The 14,503-nt window shown below is 42.5% G+C and overlaps 1 protein-coding gene across 2 annotated transcripts; it reads left to right on the forward strand.

Annotated features, from left to right (window-relative positions):
- The first annotated feature begins 4,763 nt into the window (after positions 1-4,763).
- Positions 4,764-12,754, forward strand: ENPP4 (ectonucleotide pyrophosphatase/phosphodiesterase 4). Of its 2 annotated transcripts, none has more exons than XM_057375449.1 (4): positions 4,764-5,021; positions 6,568-7,432; positions 8,331-8,501; positions 10,876-12,754. In XM_057375449.1, exons 2-4 carry the CDS (start codon positions 6,610-6,612, stop codon positions 11,238-11,240), a joined length of 1,359 nt encoding a protein of 452 aa, XP_057231432.1. In that variant the 5' UTR covers positions 4,764-5,021; positions 6,568-6,609; the 3' UTR covers positions 11,241-12,754. The 2 variants fall into 2 exon arrangements, with proteins under 2 accessions (XP_057231432.1, XP_057231433.1); XM_057375450.1 differs by having other exon boundaries at positions 4,764-4,960.
- Positions 12,755-14,503: the final 1,749 nt, after the last annotated feature.

Consider the following 14,503-nt stretch of genomic DNA (forward strand, 5'->3'; position numbering starts at 1 on the left):
AAAAAAAACCACCAAACACCCTTTTTTCCTTCCAAAGCTCCAACGTGTAGTTCAAGGACATTAWCAAAACTACACTGTGGGCTCTGGGAGACAGACTGGTCATGGTTTACAGACATGTTACAAGGGACTTTCAATTAATTAATACCACTCTGTTTTCACTCTTGGCTGTGTTCAATAYCTGGAGGAAATCAACCACAAACAAATTCTTGCACCATTTCCAGCCTCAGCTTTTACTTGTGCTGTTAGCAGCACCTCATCTCTACACAGTTCATCAACATTATCCTCTTATCCACTGCAAATCTTGCAGTAAACAGCACGAAGAAAATACTTTATCCCACATTTTATTCCTTTATCTGTATTCAACTTGTCATGCAGTAATGAAAACAAACACACCAAAGAATCATTTCAGAAGACAGTGGTTTGGTAGAAGACATTGATGATGACAAATTTCACAGAGAAGTTAGCAAATTCTTGAAGCAAGCATCCAGAAATCCATTAATTGTTCTGCCAACACTGACCCAGATTCTGCCATCTTGAGGGGCTGGCTCACAAATCCAGGACCCCACTGCAGTAATGGTGATTCACCATCACCCAGATCTTCCTTTGCTGCTGATTGCATAAAAGGTCTATTTAAAGCCAACACATCCATAAATGTGACTCTGCACAACAGACATTTCTCCACTGAACTAGACAAATAATAGAAAACAATTGCACAAGACACTCAATTCTCATACTATCAACAGCTTTTAGTTATTAGAAATACCAGGAGTCATTGTCAACAGACATTTGCAAACCTGCTTTACCTGCTGCATCCCAATTTGGATGTTTCAAAACCCTTTATTTTTAGTATTCCCATTCATTTTTTAAAACTTCACTTGGTTTCATCTCCAATTCCATGGTCAGAAACTCCATTAGAATACCCAAGAGCCTTAGAAGTACCAACTTTTTATTTGCCCAAATGCTCCAAGCAAAACATTTTTGTTTGCCTTTAAAATCTGGCATCATTTCAACAACCTTGTTTATCTCTGAAACTAAGCACCCTTGAAAAGCTCCGCAACCCAGTTTCAAGCCTGTTTGCAGTGGAGGCTCTGGTAACTGAAACAGAGAAGGTAAAGACACCACAATGCTSTGTGTCACCCTGTCATGCTGCCTTAGGGATCTCCTTCCACATAGTTTGAGGAACAGCAAGGTTAAGAGCCCTTTTTGTTTATAGCTTCCATATACAAGCAATGCTTCAGATTAAATAGGCACTAAAAGCTTAAGGCCTAATAAAGTTTAACAGCTGGTACTCACCCAGCTCTTTTATGGGTTCATGAAAAGCCCTTCCATATTTTTTTTCATCTCAATCTTATAAAGACACATCAAAACACAGTAAATGGCAGATTAAATGACAGATTAAAAAAAACTACGGAGCAAAAATGATGACAGATCTCCATCACATGGATAAAACTGAGAACATATCTGGAAATACAGGAAGTATTTCTTGTTCAATATTAAGTTATGAAAATGCCCCTAAGAAAGCATGCAATATGAGTGGCTGAGCTATTCACATTAGACATCAAGTTTTCATAGAATCATAGAATAGTTTGCATTAGGAAGAAACTTACAGATCATCTCATTCCAACACCTTGCCATGGGCAGGGGCACCTTCCACCAGACCAGGTTTCTCCAAGCCCCATCTCTCCTGGCCTTGGGCACTGCCAGAGATGGGGCAGCCACAGCTTCTCTGGGAAACGTGTGCTAGGGCCTCACCCCCTTCACTAGCAAGAATTTTTTCCTAATATCTAATCTCAACTGGCTCTTTTTCAGTTTGAAGCCATTCCCCCTTGTTACTCCATGCCCTTACAAAAAGTCCCTCTCCATCTTTCCTGTAGGCTCCCTTCAGGTACTGGAAGACCACAGCCAGGTCACCTTTAAGGCATCTCTTCTCCAAGGCTGAATAACCCAAATTAAACTCATCCAAATTTAACCCCAAATTTAATTAATCCAAATAAATTCAGAGATGCTTCACCTCTACAACACTGCCTACTACAGGGTATGCTTTCCCATCCAGAAATTAAGTGTTGTACTAAACCTAGCAACCACTGAGAATATTTTAATGTTGCCTACCCTTTACTTCTTGGCATTGACTAATAGTTTTTGTGCTACAAATGCTCAATTATACTCCAGCAGTAAATCTGTACAGCTCCTGGCAGCCTCCAGTGCTTAGAATTGCAGCCTCTACAGACAAATGTAGGCTGAACTACAATAGAGATCAAGGTGAAGAAAGGCAAACAGTAGTGCTCCATTTTACTCTTCTTAATGTAAGTATACATGTATCCCCATTTCTTGTAGGCAAACACTGTAAATGGAACCAAGAGCTGTATTAAACACATTAGACACATATTGGTTAGACCAGTTTAGAGTCCAGACTTGCTTTGGTGTGCTGCCTGTGTGATGTGTCAAACTGGGCACATCACATTAGGCTGGGCTCATGAATAAGTGAATACTGCAAATGGTTTTCAAAGCATGTGGGCAAGGGTAAACAAGAGATTACTCACACCTTTTAGCTGAATAGCTGAGTGAATATGCTGTAAAAATAGGTTGGCAAAAGAGCCTCGATGCTTAAAATTTGTCTTGCACTGTGCATAAAGTTTTTTGCAAGAACCCAATTGTAACTTGATGGAATCAGTTAAAATATTATGCATTCTCCAGGGCTCTAGTTCACTCCGTGTAAAAAATATTTTTAAGGCAATACAACAAAGTAATTCATAAGGGACCCTCCACATGATCAGCTGTCATGTGCATATTCACAAAGCTGAATTTGTGTAACCAAAAAGAAACTAAGAAAAAAAAATACACAAAAATCTTGACTTGAACTTGACACATAACATGTGAGTAGCTGCAAGAAGTCTTATCTAGCTCACCTGGATTTTTTTTTCCCTCTTTTACAGGCTTGTGTTTTCTCACACCGGCTACATTCCATAAATCAAGGTGAATCAGAGGCGTGTCACTTTATCAGCCTATTCTATCACATTTTAGAGCCACTCCACAGCTGGCACACACAGGTAGCAAAACCTGCCTAACTCATACATGAAAACCATTTGCAAGAAACAAGCTGAAATCTACACCGCCTGAAGAATAAACATCCAGCAGGGTAAAGAATGAAATTCAGATCTATTTCAGTCAGTTATGAAGCCATAAACATGTCTTTTTCTCAGTTTGTAGGACGAAATTTAAAATAGTTATGATTTGTGCTCTGTGCTATTAAAGGATGCTTCATTTCTCTATTTACAYAGAGCTGATCTCATTGTTTTTCAGCACCAGTAACTTAACAGGTTTTGCAAAATTGCTAATCCTTTCTCATAACAAAAAGGAAAACCAGGGGAATGTAAACTATTTGCCCTCAATTTATGAAGCAAACTTACACCAGACCCAAAACAGATCTCAGCCCATCATACACACACTTCTTGATGGCACTCAAGAGTACATTCAACAACACACTTACCTTTTCCTGCCTGTATTCTGAGTTTTAGGGTAAACAGATTTTTTTTTCCCACAAGAGATCACAAAAAGGTGATGTGCATGAATATGAAAAGCCAACTTTCAGAGCTGTGTGACCAAAAGGGAGATGGAGTCATGGAGGAGTCATGGAGGAGTCAGGAAGGAGTTATGGTGACAACCAYCACCGCCTCGCAAAGGTGACAGCCTGAGGCTGCTGGGCACCTGCAAAGGAGGCAGGAAGCCGGTGTGCTTATAAAGCATAGGGAAACTCCCAAGGACATGTCCCATCACAGCCTGACCTCATGGTGCCCTTCTGCAGCAACAGAGTGCCCAGCAAACAGTCCCAAAGTGAGCTGCACCCTGGCCCTGGGTGAACAACACACCCTCACAAACCTCTGAACACCCTGAAAACCCCACATGGCTCTGCACAGGAGGGCTGCATCCCATCCCACAGCCCCCATGGCTCCCCTCATCCTGGGCTGTACCAGCCACAGAGTGGCCAGCAGGACCAGGACWGTGRTGGCCCTGAGCTGGAGATGGTGAGGGCACATCTCAAATGCTGTGTCTAATTCTGGGCCCCTCAACCCAGGAAGGACATTAAGGGGTTGGAGCRTGTCCAGAAAAGAGAAAGGTGCTGGAGAAGGGTCTGGAGCACAACTCTGATGAGGAGCAGYTGAGGGAGCTGTGGTTGTTTYGTCTGSAGAAAAGGAGGCTCGGGGAGACCTTCTCGCTCTCTACAACTCCCTGACAGGAGAGGGCAGCCAGGTGGGGATCAGGCTCTGCTCCCAGGTAACAAATGGCAGGGCAAGAGGTCATAGTCTCAGATTGCACCACGGGAGGTTGGATATTATGAATAATTACTTCACAAAAAGAGTGATTAGATACTGGAATGGGTGGCCCAGGAAGGGGGCAGAGTCACCATCCTTAGACGTGTTTAAGGAAAGACCGGACGTGGCACTGAGGGACATGGTCTAGTTAACAATGTGGCGATCGGTCACAGGCCGGAGTCGGTCTCTTTTCCATCTAATCGACTCTGTTGCACTGGAAATTCGCCATTTCCCGCGCGTCCTCCTCATGACCCCCACGGCCGCCCGATGACCCCCATGGCCCCCCGGACTCCCCTCAGCGCCCGCCCCTCACTTCCCGCCCCCACCCCCGCCGTTTCCCTCAGCGCCACGCCCCCCGCGCTGCAGCCAATCGGATCTCCCGCCAGCGGGCCCGCAGCCAATCGCAGCGGGCGGAGGCCGCGCGCACCGACGAGCTCCCGCGGCCCCCCCCAGGCCCGTCAGTGTCGGTTGGGGCTGCGCGGGCCGAGGGTGCGCAGGCGCTGAGCCCCCACCCGCCCCGCTGCCCCTGGTCACCTCCGGTCACCTCCGGTGCCGTCCGCGCGTCCCGGCCCGAGCGGAGCCGGAGCGGGACCTCACGGTGTGGCCCGGGCGGGGACAGGGGTGTCCTGCGGCGGAAGGCTGTGGGGACGGTGAGCCCGGTCCGAGTGCGGGTCAGGGGCAGGCGCGGGGGAAACCGACCAGGAGCGCCCGGTGGGTCGATGGTGCCGGCTATCTGTGCGCTTTGCAGGCAGAATAATCTCCGTTCTGACCGAGCCTGRTAACTCGGTCGGGAGGTTCGGGAGTAGGTGGGCTAGTGCTGGTGGCATTTCTCAGCTGGGTTGTTCGCTGGTTTTGCCTGAGGTAGAGTTAATTTTTGGTTAGTACACGCCATTTGTGTATAAAAACACCAGTGCTGAGCAGCTTTGGAGCATTTCGAAGCGAACGCTCCGGGTTTGCGTCTTGCTGCGCTGTGGAAAACTCTGGTTGTGCTTTTTAAAGCACCTGACAGCATCGAACGGGCGATTCGCTGCTGCATGGCTCTTCTCATTTCTTTTCTCCTTTTTTTTTTTTTCTTTAAAAGAGCTGTGTTCTCCAAGTCCTCTGTGCTAACAGATGCTTTAATGCAGTTTTTGACAATCCTTTCTTGTAACTTTTATATCTTCTGAAGACATTTTAACTGTCAGAGGTCGGGGGGATGCTTTCCCGTGCTTTGAATTCCCCTCGCTGCTAAAGCTCCAGCTTACATTAAAGCTCCTTACACTTTTAAAATAAACTCGTAGTTTTAAGGAAAGGGKTGATGTTAAAAATATTGGGAAGACAGCTGCTGCTCGTACTAGAATCACTGTGTGTGAGAGAAAGGAAAAATTTACTGGAATGGGGCTCTTCTTGAGAAGTAAATACACTGTCTAGCAACATCGCAGGAGGTTTTGAGAAACCTGGACCTTCACTTCCTCTTTCTTAAAGACTGACAAAATAATTCTGTCACCTGAACAAAGTGCTTGAGTCACGCATAATACATTAAGAGAGGGGGGGGAAGCTTACAAATCATACCTGGCGCTCRTAGTCATAAATTCCTTGGTGAGAAATACTTACCTCATAGCTAKTTWWTTTTTTTTTAAGAGAGAAAAATATGGTACATAAAGGACAGGTTTAAATACTGTTATGATAGATGTGCAGCAGCTTAGAAGGAAAGTGGAAGTTACTCCTGATAGTTTTTTGTATAGAATAAGCAATGAATAAATGGGAATCTTAAAAGGCTTAAAAGTCTTCCAACAACTCTAAAGGGTGGAAACTGAAAAAGAAAAAAATGACAATTATAGTAGGAAACAAACTTCTGACCTGAACAGTGATGTGTAATAAGGATTTAGAGCTGCAGAGAACTCTGAAATGCGAGTCTGGAGTTGTTCAAATTCCTGTGCTTGAACATGAGGAAAAATTGTGATCGTCTGTCTTGGAATGTCAAATTGTAACACGACATGCAGAACAATGGAATAACTGATGAAAAGAAAACAATTCTTCCTTTCATTTAGTCTGCAGTGGAGAAAATCTCGTTGCTCAGTTGTTTTAATGTATGGAGAACTCTGACCCTGTGTGAGAAACTCTGAAGTCAGTAGGGAAATCCAGTTGACTGTAGTGGGTGTTTAGCCTGGTGGTTTTGGAATTGCCCCCTGGAAAGAAAATGTATATAATGTATAGCTAGTTAAACTGGTCAAAGTAGATTTGTTTTGGTTACGTGCCTTGTCTTTAAATTTTTCAGGTGCATCTAATTACCTGCTGGAAATACTTCAAAATCTCCACAATGAGCTCAATGTTGATGTTACTTTTTGCTGGAATACTTGTCTGTTGTGCTTGCTCATCTGGTAACTCGGTACCCAGGCTGCTCCTCGTGTCCTTTGATGGCTTCAGGGCTGAYTACTTGAAAACCTACAAACTTCCTCATCTTCAGGAATTCATTGAGGATGGTGTGCTTGTAAAAGAAGTCAAAAATGCTTTTATCACCAAAACTTTCCCAAACCATTACACCATAGTGACGGGTTTATATGARGAAAGCCATGGCATTGTGGCTAATGACATGTACGATGCGGATGCCCAGAAAAAGTTTTCACAGTTCAACGATTCAGATCCCTTCTGGTGGGATGATGCAGTTCCAATTTGGGTGACAAATCAACAGCAGGGAAAGGGAGCAAGTGCTGCTGCAATGTGGCCCGGTAGTGATGTAAAAATCAACAACACRACCCCTCATTTCTTTATGAAGTACAACTTTTCAGTGAAGTTTGAGGAGAGAGTGGAGAGAATTGTTGCATGGCTGAACAGCTCTGACCCAGTGGTCAATTTTGCTGTGCTCTACTGGGAAGAACCAGATGCAAGCGGGCACAAGTACGGCCCAGATGACACCAAGAACATGCGCAGAGTGCTGGAAGAAGTGGATAAACATGTTGGTTTCCTTATGAATAAACTGAAGGCTTCACGTTTGTGGGACACTCTYAATGTCATAATAACGAGTGACCATGGAATGGCCTCCTGCTCTGCAGAGAAGCTGATTGTCCTGGATGAGTGCCTTGGGCGCAATAACTACACCCTGATAGACAAGACTCCGGTTGCTGCAGTGCTGCCAAGGCAGAGTATGTTTGTGTTTGGTTATTTTTTAAGTCATACACTGAGAATTAAATCTTGTTTATCTTGCCTCTTAAAAGTACACAGTATGCTAGACTGTTTTAATCTTTTTCCAAAACCCATGGAGTTCATATTGCAGAACTCAGACATAATGAATAAGCTAAAGAATTTTGGTTTATTTACAAGTTAGTTTTGGCCATCAGTGGGACAAGGAGAGTTTCTTGTCAAATTGTTTTGGCTGATAAGGATGATCCTGGTACAGCTGGTTGAGAAAGTAGATAGGCACACCACTCTCTTGTTGCTCACTTTGTCTGTGCAGCTGTGAGCATGAAATAAACACATGTGTTTACTCAGAATAAAAAAATGACATTGTGTAAATTTACAAGTAAGAATCTAGTCCCAACTTTGATCACTTTTTCACTCTGTTTTTGAGAGTGAAACTTAAGATTTCCTATTGTGAATTCTATTTTTGTATCTTGGAGTAGTCCCCAACAGGCATGTGTGCAATCATGACACTGCTAGCCTCTCTGTGGACAGACTAATGAACAAAGTGATTTATACTGTAGTAAAAAAATATATTTACTGCATTGGATCAAATATTGACTACTTGAGGGGGTGATTGCTTTCTCTCGATTTCTCTGCTTGAATTTTGCCTTTCAAGCTCAGATGGCAAGTTTAGTTGCAGGTCCAAAACCACATCTGGGAGGTGTCTGATTTAAAATGAAAGTAAATTTTGAAATTCACCTTGACATGTAGCATTTCATAAGGGACATGAAAAAATATTTTTCTGTATTTTTAAAAAAAAATAATTGTTTTGAAATAATGGATCTTAGGTTTAATGGAAATTAATTGTAGTAAACAGGAGTTAATTTCCTGGTGTTTCACATGCAGTTTTTTCCTTGRCAGACAAAGAAGATGTTTATAACTTACTGAAAAATTGCAACAGTCACATGAAGGTATATCTRAAAGAAGAAATTCCAGACAGATTCCATTATCGCCATCACAAGAGAATCCAACCCATAATTCTGGTTGCAGACGAAGGCTGGACAATTGTACAGAACGAGTCCCTTTCCAAGTGTAAGTGTGTGTTCCTCCTTGGTGTTCTCTGTGGTTTGTGTGGCTAAACTGCCTTGTTTTGGTGCCAGCCAGCTGCAGGATGGTTCTCATTTAGCAAGGGGAGTCCTGGCACTGKGCAGGTTTAGGAATAGTGCAGCATTTTCTAGAACCTTTTCAGCCCGAGCCTGGAGTGTTGTAACAGATGAGGGGGAAATGGGGGATATTCTGTTGGCTGAAACACTTTGTCATGTTCAGCTTAATAGTCTGAGTTATCTTATGCAGGTTAGCAGTCTGTCTGAAGCCTTCCCTAGAGTGTGGGTTAACTTTTTAATGTATATAAAATAGATATGTAAGGGTGCATAAATTGAAGCACACAGCACACAACATTGACTATTACAGTGCATGTACTAGGATATGAAAATAAATGGCAGGAAATACTAAAAATAGTAGGAACACACCAGCATGTTTGAAAGACAAAACTCAGATGTTCCTTCTCAGTGCCTTGCTAAAAGTGTGCACTTTCTTCCTGCTAGATGCTATGAATGTCAAATTACATGCATATATACACACAAATATACATATATATTTCCCTGTGTTCCACATGCAGGGATTTTTTTTGGCAGACAAGGGGCATGCATAATTTACTTTAACAAGGAAACAGTCACATGAAAGTATATCTTGAAGAAGAAATTCTGGATGGATTTCCTTCTTGTAACAGTGGGACAATCCAACCTGTAATTCTGGTTGCAGATGAAGGSTGTGTAAGTGTGTGTTCAGAAAGTGATTGGACAGATTCTTGGTAGGAAAATCCATCAATACAAATTAAATACAAAGGTATCAACTTCTGGGAAGTTTCTGAGCAGTCAACAGCTCAGGCTGTTTGGTAGGCCAGGGACATCCCTCCTGGATATTTCCCTGTACGACTGCTGTTAGAGACATGGTGTTGAGTGGTGTAAAATCCTGGTTTCACCCAGTTTTTCTGATCTTACTGTCTGCCCTTTGCAGATTTAAGTTCAGGATTTTTCCATATTTGTACGAAAGTACTGACTTTTAATACAGAATGTGTTTATATTTTAATTTCCCCATGGATTTGCTACAATTATCTTCATATTGACAAACATGTAGCACAGGTGTTCTATAATCAGAATTCTTTTTTCTGTTCAGATTCAATTTCATGTACCTAACAACAGTAAGTGTATATTTATGAGAAACAGCATTGTATCAGTTGAAATGAACCACTTTTCAAATAATTTATTAGTGTAGGCTTCCCAGAATCRGGCAGGGGAGCTTTTAGCCTAAAAGCCTGTTTAAGTTTTATTGCCACAAAGTGGCAGCACAGTGACCACCAAGTGTGCCAGTAACTCCACACACGAGGGTCCTGCTTCAGAGGCGAAAAATTGGGAACTTCATYGGAGAGGGGACTTGGAGTAGCTCTGTTCAAAACAAACAAGTAATAAAAGGCGGGGAAAAAATCAAGAAGCAGGTGTGAAAACAAGCAGGATATGGTAACAAACAGAATGGTGGAAAACATTAAAAAGGRCTAGCAAAAGCTCAGTGAAGATGTGAGTGTGACCTAATCCATTGGAATCTGGACATTTTGCATCAGAAGCTTCAGGGAAGCACCCAAGGAAACAGTTCTTGGGGAAACTCATCAGTTGTTACTAAATAATGGACTTAAATCCAGTCACTCAAATATTGCACAGTGTGTGCTGTGAAAAGTTTCTGGTACCTTGGACAGGTTTTTCAGGAATGCTGTTAGGAAATTTGACAATGGATGCTTTTTAGCTGTTTATATTCCATCTTAAAACCTACCAGATGTCCAAGTACTCCTGACCTTATAGCCACAAAGGTTTTGCTGTGTGCCTTCCAGAGGCACAATGATCCTTTGTCTTTTGTTTTTGACCCTTTGGGTGTCCCTTCAGCTGAAGTACTTAATCTGATAAGCATGATTTGAGGGTATTTAATATGCTCAGAACACTACCAAGAGAAAGGTGCCTGATTTTTAGTAAGTTATTAAAGTGTCTGCTGTGTAAGGGAGAGATGACTTTCCAAAATTTCAGAAGTAAAAATTTGACTCATTGTGGAGTGGCAACCTCACTTGCAACTTTGGCATGAGGAACAGGAAGGGGAAAGCTGTAAATGTTAAGCACTGAAAGGAAAAGAGATTAATGGGATGGAGAACCATGGCTGAAGACCAGTATGGGAACAGACTTGTGGGGTCTGGGGAAGGGGGAAGGAACTCTGGCTTCTTTCTGTGCTTGATCCAACAGCTGCTTTTGTTGGTGCATCAGCCTTTGGTTCAAACACGTTTTTGGGGTGGGGAGAGATGGGGAGAGCAGCACTGGCTCCACAGGCAGAGGCTGTGACAGTAACTGTGTGCTCTGCCCCGCTGCAGTGGGGGACCACGGCTATGACAACGCCCTGCCCAGCATGCACCCGTTCCTGGCCGCCCGCGGTCCGGCCTTCCGGCGCGGCTACAGCCACAGCACCGTGGACAACGTGGACATYTACCCCATGATGTGCCACGTCCTGGGGCTCGCCCCGCGCCCCCACAACGGCACCTTCGCCAACACCAAGTGCCTGCTGGCTGACCAGTGGTGCATCAGCGTCCCYGAAGCCATCGGGATCGTCATCGGGGTTTTCATGGTGCTGAGCACTTTCACCTGCATCATCATCATGTCCAAGAACAGAGTGGCTCCCTCCCGGCCCTTTGCCCGGCTCCAGTTACAGAGCGATGACGATGATCCTTTGATTGGATAGCGCAGAGGGAGAGGAKCCTCGCTTCCTAAACTGCAATTTCAGGAAAACAGTTTCAATTTGCACTGGATGGCATTCTTTGTTTGATGCACTTTATCTGTGTAAAATACTGTACAGCCAGACCCTGCTGATTTGTTTGTGTGACTAGTGTCCTATAAAAATATTTTCATAACGAAATAGTGAACAGGTGGCTTTTTACTGGAAGAGATGCTTAACAAAATAAGGATGCTTATTTTTTCTTTCAAGGCTCTGAACATTTTCAGAATGAGACTCCAGAGTGTGACTAGCCAGGATAGACTAAGTGAATTTTAATATTTGTAAATGATAATTGCTTTTTTGTATTAAATTAATATTGACTACTTCTAGTGTTCTTGCACCTGTATGGGAAAGAAAAGCTTTATTGAGAGTTATGAGATAGTTTTATTTGGAGAATGTGTTCTGGCTTGTCCTTAAATTTGGGAGAGAGAAGATCCAAGACTTTCGTTTCTACCCTAAGTCAGCAATGTGACTAGAAAWTTCTGAGAAAGAAAATAGAAAACAGTAATGAAAGAATTGGTGCATCTCTCTTCTATTTGGAGCAATAAACTATGTGGTCCAGCACTTATAACCCACAGGGCAGGTAGCTCTGACTTTTCTGGACATGTGTCTGTACGTGCATTAGATCCACAAGTCCAGTTGGGATGGCACTAGTGCCTTATCTCAAGAAAGTCAGTTTAACCTGAAAATCCTTGAATTACCCATTTTCATGGGCTGTAGGTGTAAAATTACTGCTCCTAAACCCTGTGGAAAGTTTCTCAGGAGTAAACTCTACTGAATGTGTTTTTGAGATAAAGGTGTTTCTGCCCTGTGTAATAGCTCATAATTGTCTTTTGAAGGCTGTTGTGCTAAAAAGCTACAATTCAAAGTTTGATGTGTAAGTCATCAAGCAGGGATTCCAAACTCTTATTTTAAAGCCTGGAAATTAAAAGGAAGATGTTAACAGATCTTATCTTGAAAAAAATTCTCTAGTGTTTTAGGTACATAGATGCAAATTCCTGAGGAAGACCAGAGCTAACTGTTTTCTTAATTAAAACTCTTAATTTTTTGTTAATGGTCATCTAGTAACCTGCTCTAAAAAAAAAAAAAAATGATTGAGAAAGCCTTAAATGGTGTCTTATCATTCAGTGAAGTTAAATTGGTATTGCTACCCCAAAAAGAGAACTACAATTACCAAGTCCTTTTCCTACAAGTTTGATAGTTTTAAAAAATAAAGTGATGGAGGTAGTAATGTGGTTTCTCTTTCACMGCTTCATTGCAATTTGGTGTCAGCAACAGCCTTTTAGTGATCCAAAGCAGGAAGGGAGCAGGGRCTTTGGAGGGAAGAGTTACTTTGAACTGCCCATTGGAAAAAATAAACTCGAGCTTTAGAAATGTGTGGAAGTTTTAGCAATGTATGTCTTTCTCTTGGGGGCTTCTGTTGTACTGATTAAAAACACAATCCAAAACCTAACCAGTTCTGCTTTTTTCTTTTTTTTTTCCTTGAACTAGTAATTATTACTTACTAATGATTAGCCTTGAATTAAWCTGAATTTGAAAGAGGCTCATACCATTGAAAAAATCTGTGCTGTTACTGATAGGGTACTGGATTTTAGCCTGTTGATATTCTAGAGCAGTAGCAGAACTGAACAGAGTCACTTTGTCATCCTGCCAGATTTAAATTAATTAATTACATGCACCAAGAGGTCAGGTTAATGAGTAACTACAAAGCRAATGTGTTGCAGGGTAGAACCCAGGCTTACATGTGCTGTAAAAGGGAGGACGCTTAAATTCCTGCATTGCAGAGAGTTTTGTTAGCTTCTGGTAATTCTGCTTATACAGTGGGATGCTCAAAAGGGTGGAATTACTGGGAGATGTTCAGCATTATTTGTGTTTGGAAAGGCTTGACTGAGTTTACCTTTCTGGCAGGAACAGTAAGACCAGACTGKACTGTCCTCTACCTGTGAGTTTTGGGGTTTTTTTCTAGAAGCTAAAACTGATTAGGACAGTAGTTTCTCCACTTTGTTCTCCTCCTTCCCCCAAGCAGTTGTCACACAGTGTGTGGCCAATGTGCTCTCAGTTCCTCTGTGAATCCCCCTGAAGTCAGGTGGCAACGTCACCACCAAGACTTTGGTGATCAGAACTATAAATGCTGATGAGGCACAGTGGCAGAACTCTGATCTGAAATAGGAATGTTGATACACGTGGGGAAATCAAGGTCTAAATGCATTTCTCCTCATAGCTCTAGACAGGCTGTTCTGATGAGGACTGCTACATGCACAGAGCTGCTGTGGAACCAGTGAGTAGCTCTATCTGGTGGAAATCATGAACAGCCTCACTTCCTCTTCCCTTTAGCATGGAGATGAGGCAGTGCTACTGTGGGAAGAGTTTAAATAGGAAACTTAACTAGTAAGAAGTAGGATAAACTATATTTCAGTTGCATTGCTGCATATTTTCATTTCCAAAGATGTGGTGTGGTCTATAAGGGTGCTGAGTGTTCTTCCTGGCACAGACGGTACCAAAGTAACTGTTGTACATCCATTTTCATACAGATCATGTATAAATCAAGAGAATCTAGAAAAAACATTTGACACAAAGTTGATCTATTCAATGATGACTGTTTTTTGTTGTTTTTTTTTAAATAGTGCCTTCAACATGACAAAACATTACCATTGCCTTATTCTGGTTTGTGTGAAATATTTTTTATTAAAGCCAGCGGCTGGTTTCCTTTTCAGCAGCCAGTTCAGAACAAGAACAGCAAAGCTGTGGCTTCTGCTTCCTCAAAGCTACGATAAAAGAACAGTAGTTTGTGGTAACAGTTAATGACTTGCTAAATAGACACAACTSAACCGTGGTCATACAGGACATGTTAATTGAGGGGAAGTTCCTAACCCTTAGCTGGCTTTGCAGTTTAGAAGGGAATAGGGGACATTTAGTGCCACTTCCCAGCAGTGAAGGCCTGATGTTTCATTATATTGACTGCCTCCATAAAGGCACTCTTCCACACTGGGTACAGAAGCCCTAAAACATCCACTCCTCTGGGGTTCTGTGCTTTTTGGACGTTGGCATCAAGGAAACAGTTCCAGAATTGAGCTGATTTCAYCTTCCTAGAGCTCTGAAACACTGGTTTCAGGGGGAAGTTTAACTTGCTGYCTACACACTGCCTGTGAAAATAAACCTACTTTGTGTACCTCCAAGTWTCAGACACAGAGASATRTTTGCTCTAACATGCATGGTAGCATCTTTTATTA

Source organism: Malurus melanocephalus, unplaced genomic scaffold (genome assembly GCF_030028575.1).
Source record: "Malurus melanocephalus ecotype Western Australia unplaced genomic scaffold, MMel_1.1 scaffold_249, whole genome shotgun sequence".
In the NCBI taxonomy this organism is placed as follows: Eukaryota; Metazoa; Chordata; class Aves; order Passeriformes; family Maluridae; genus Malurus; species Malurus melanocephalus.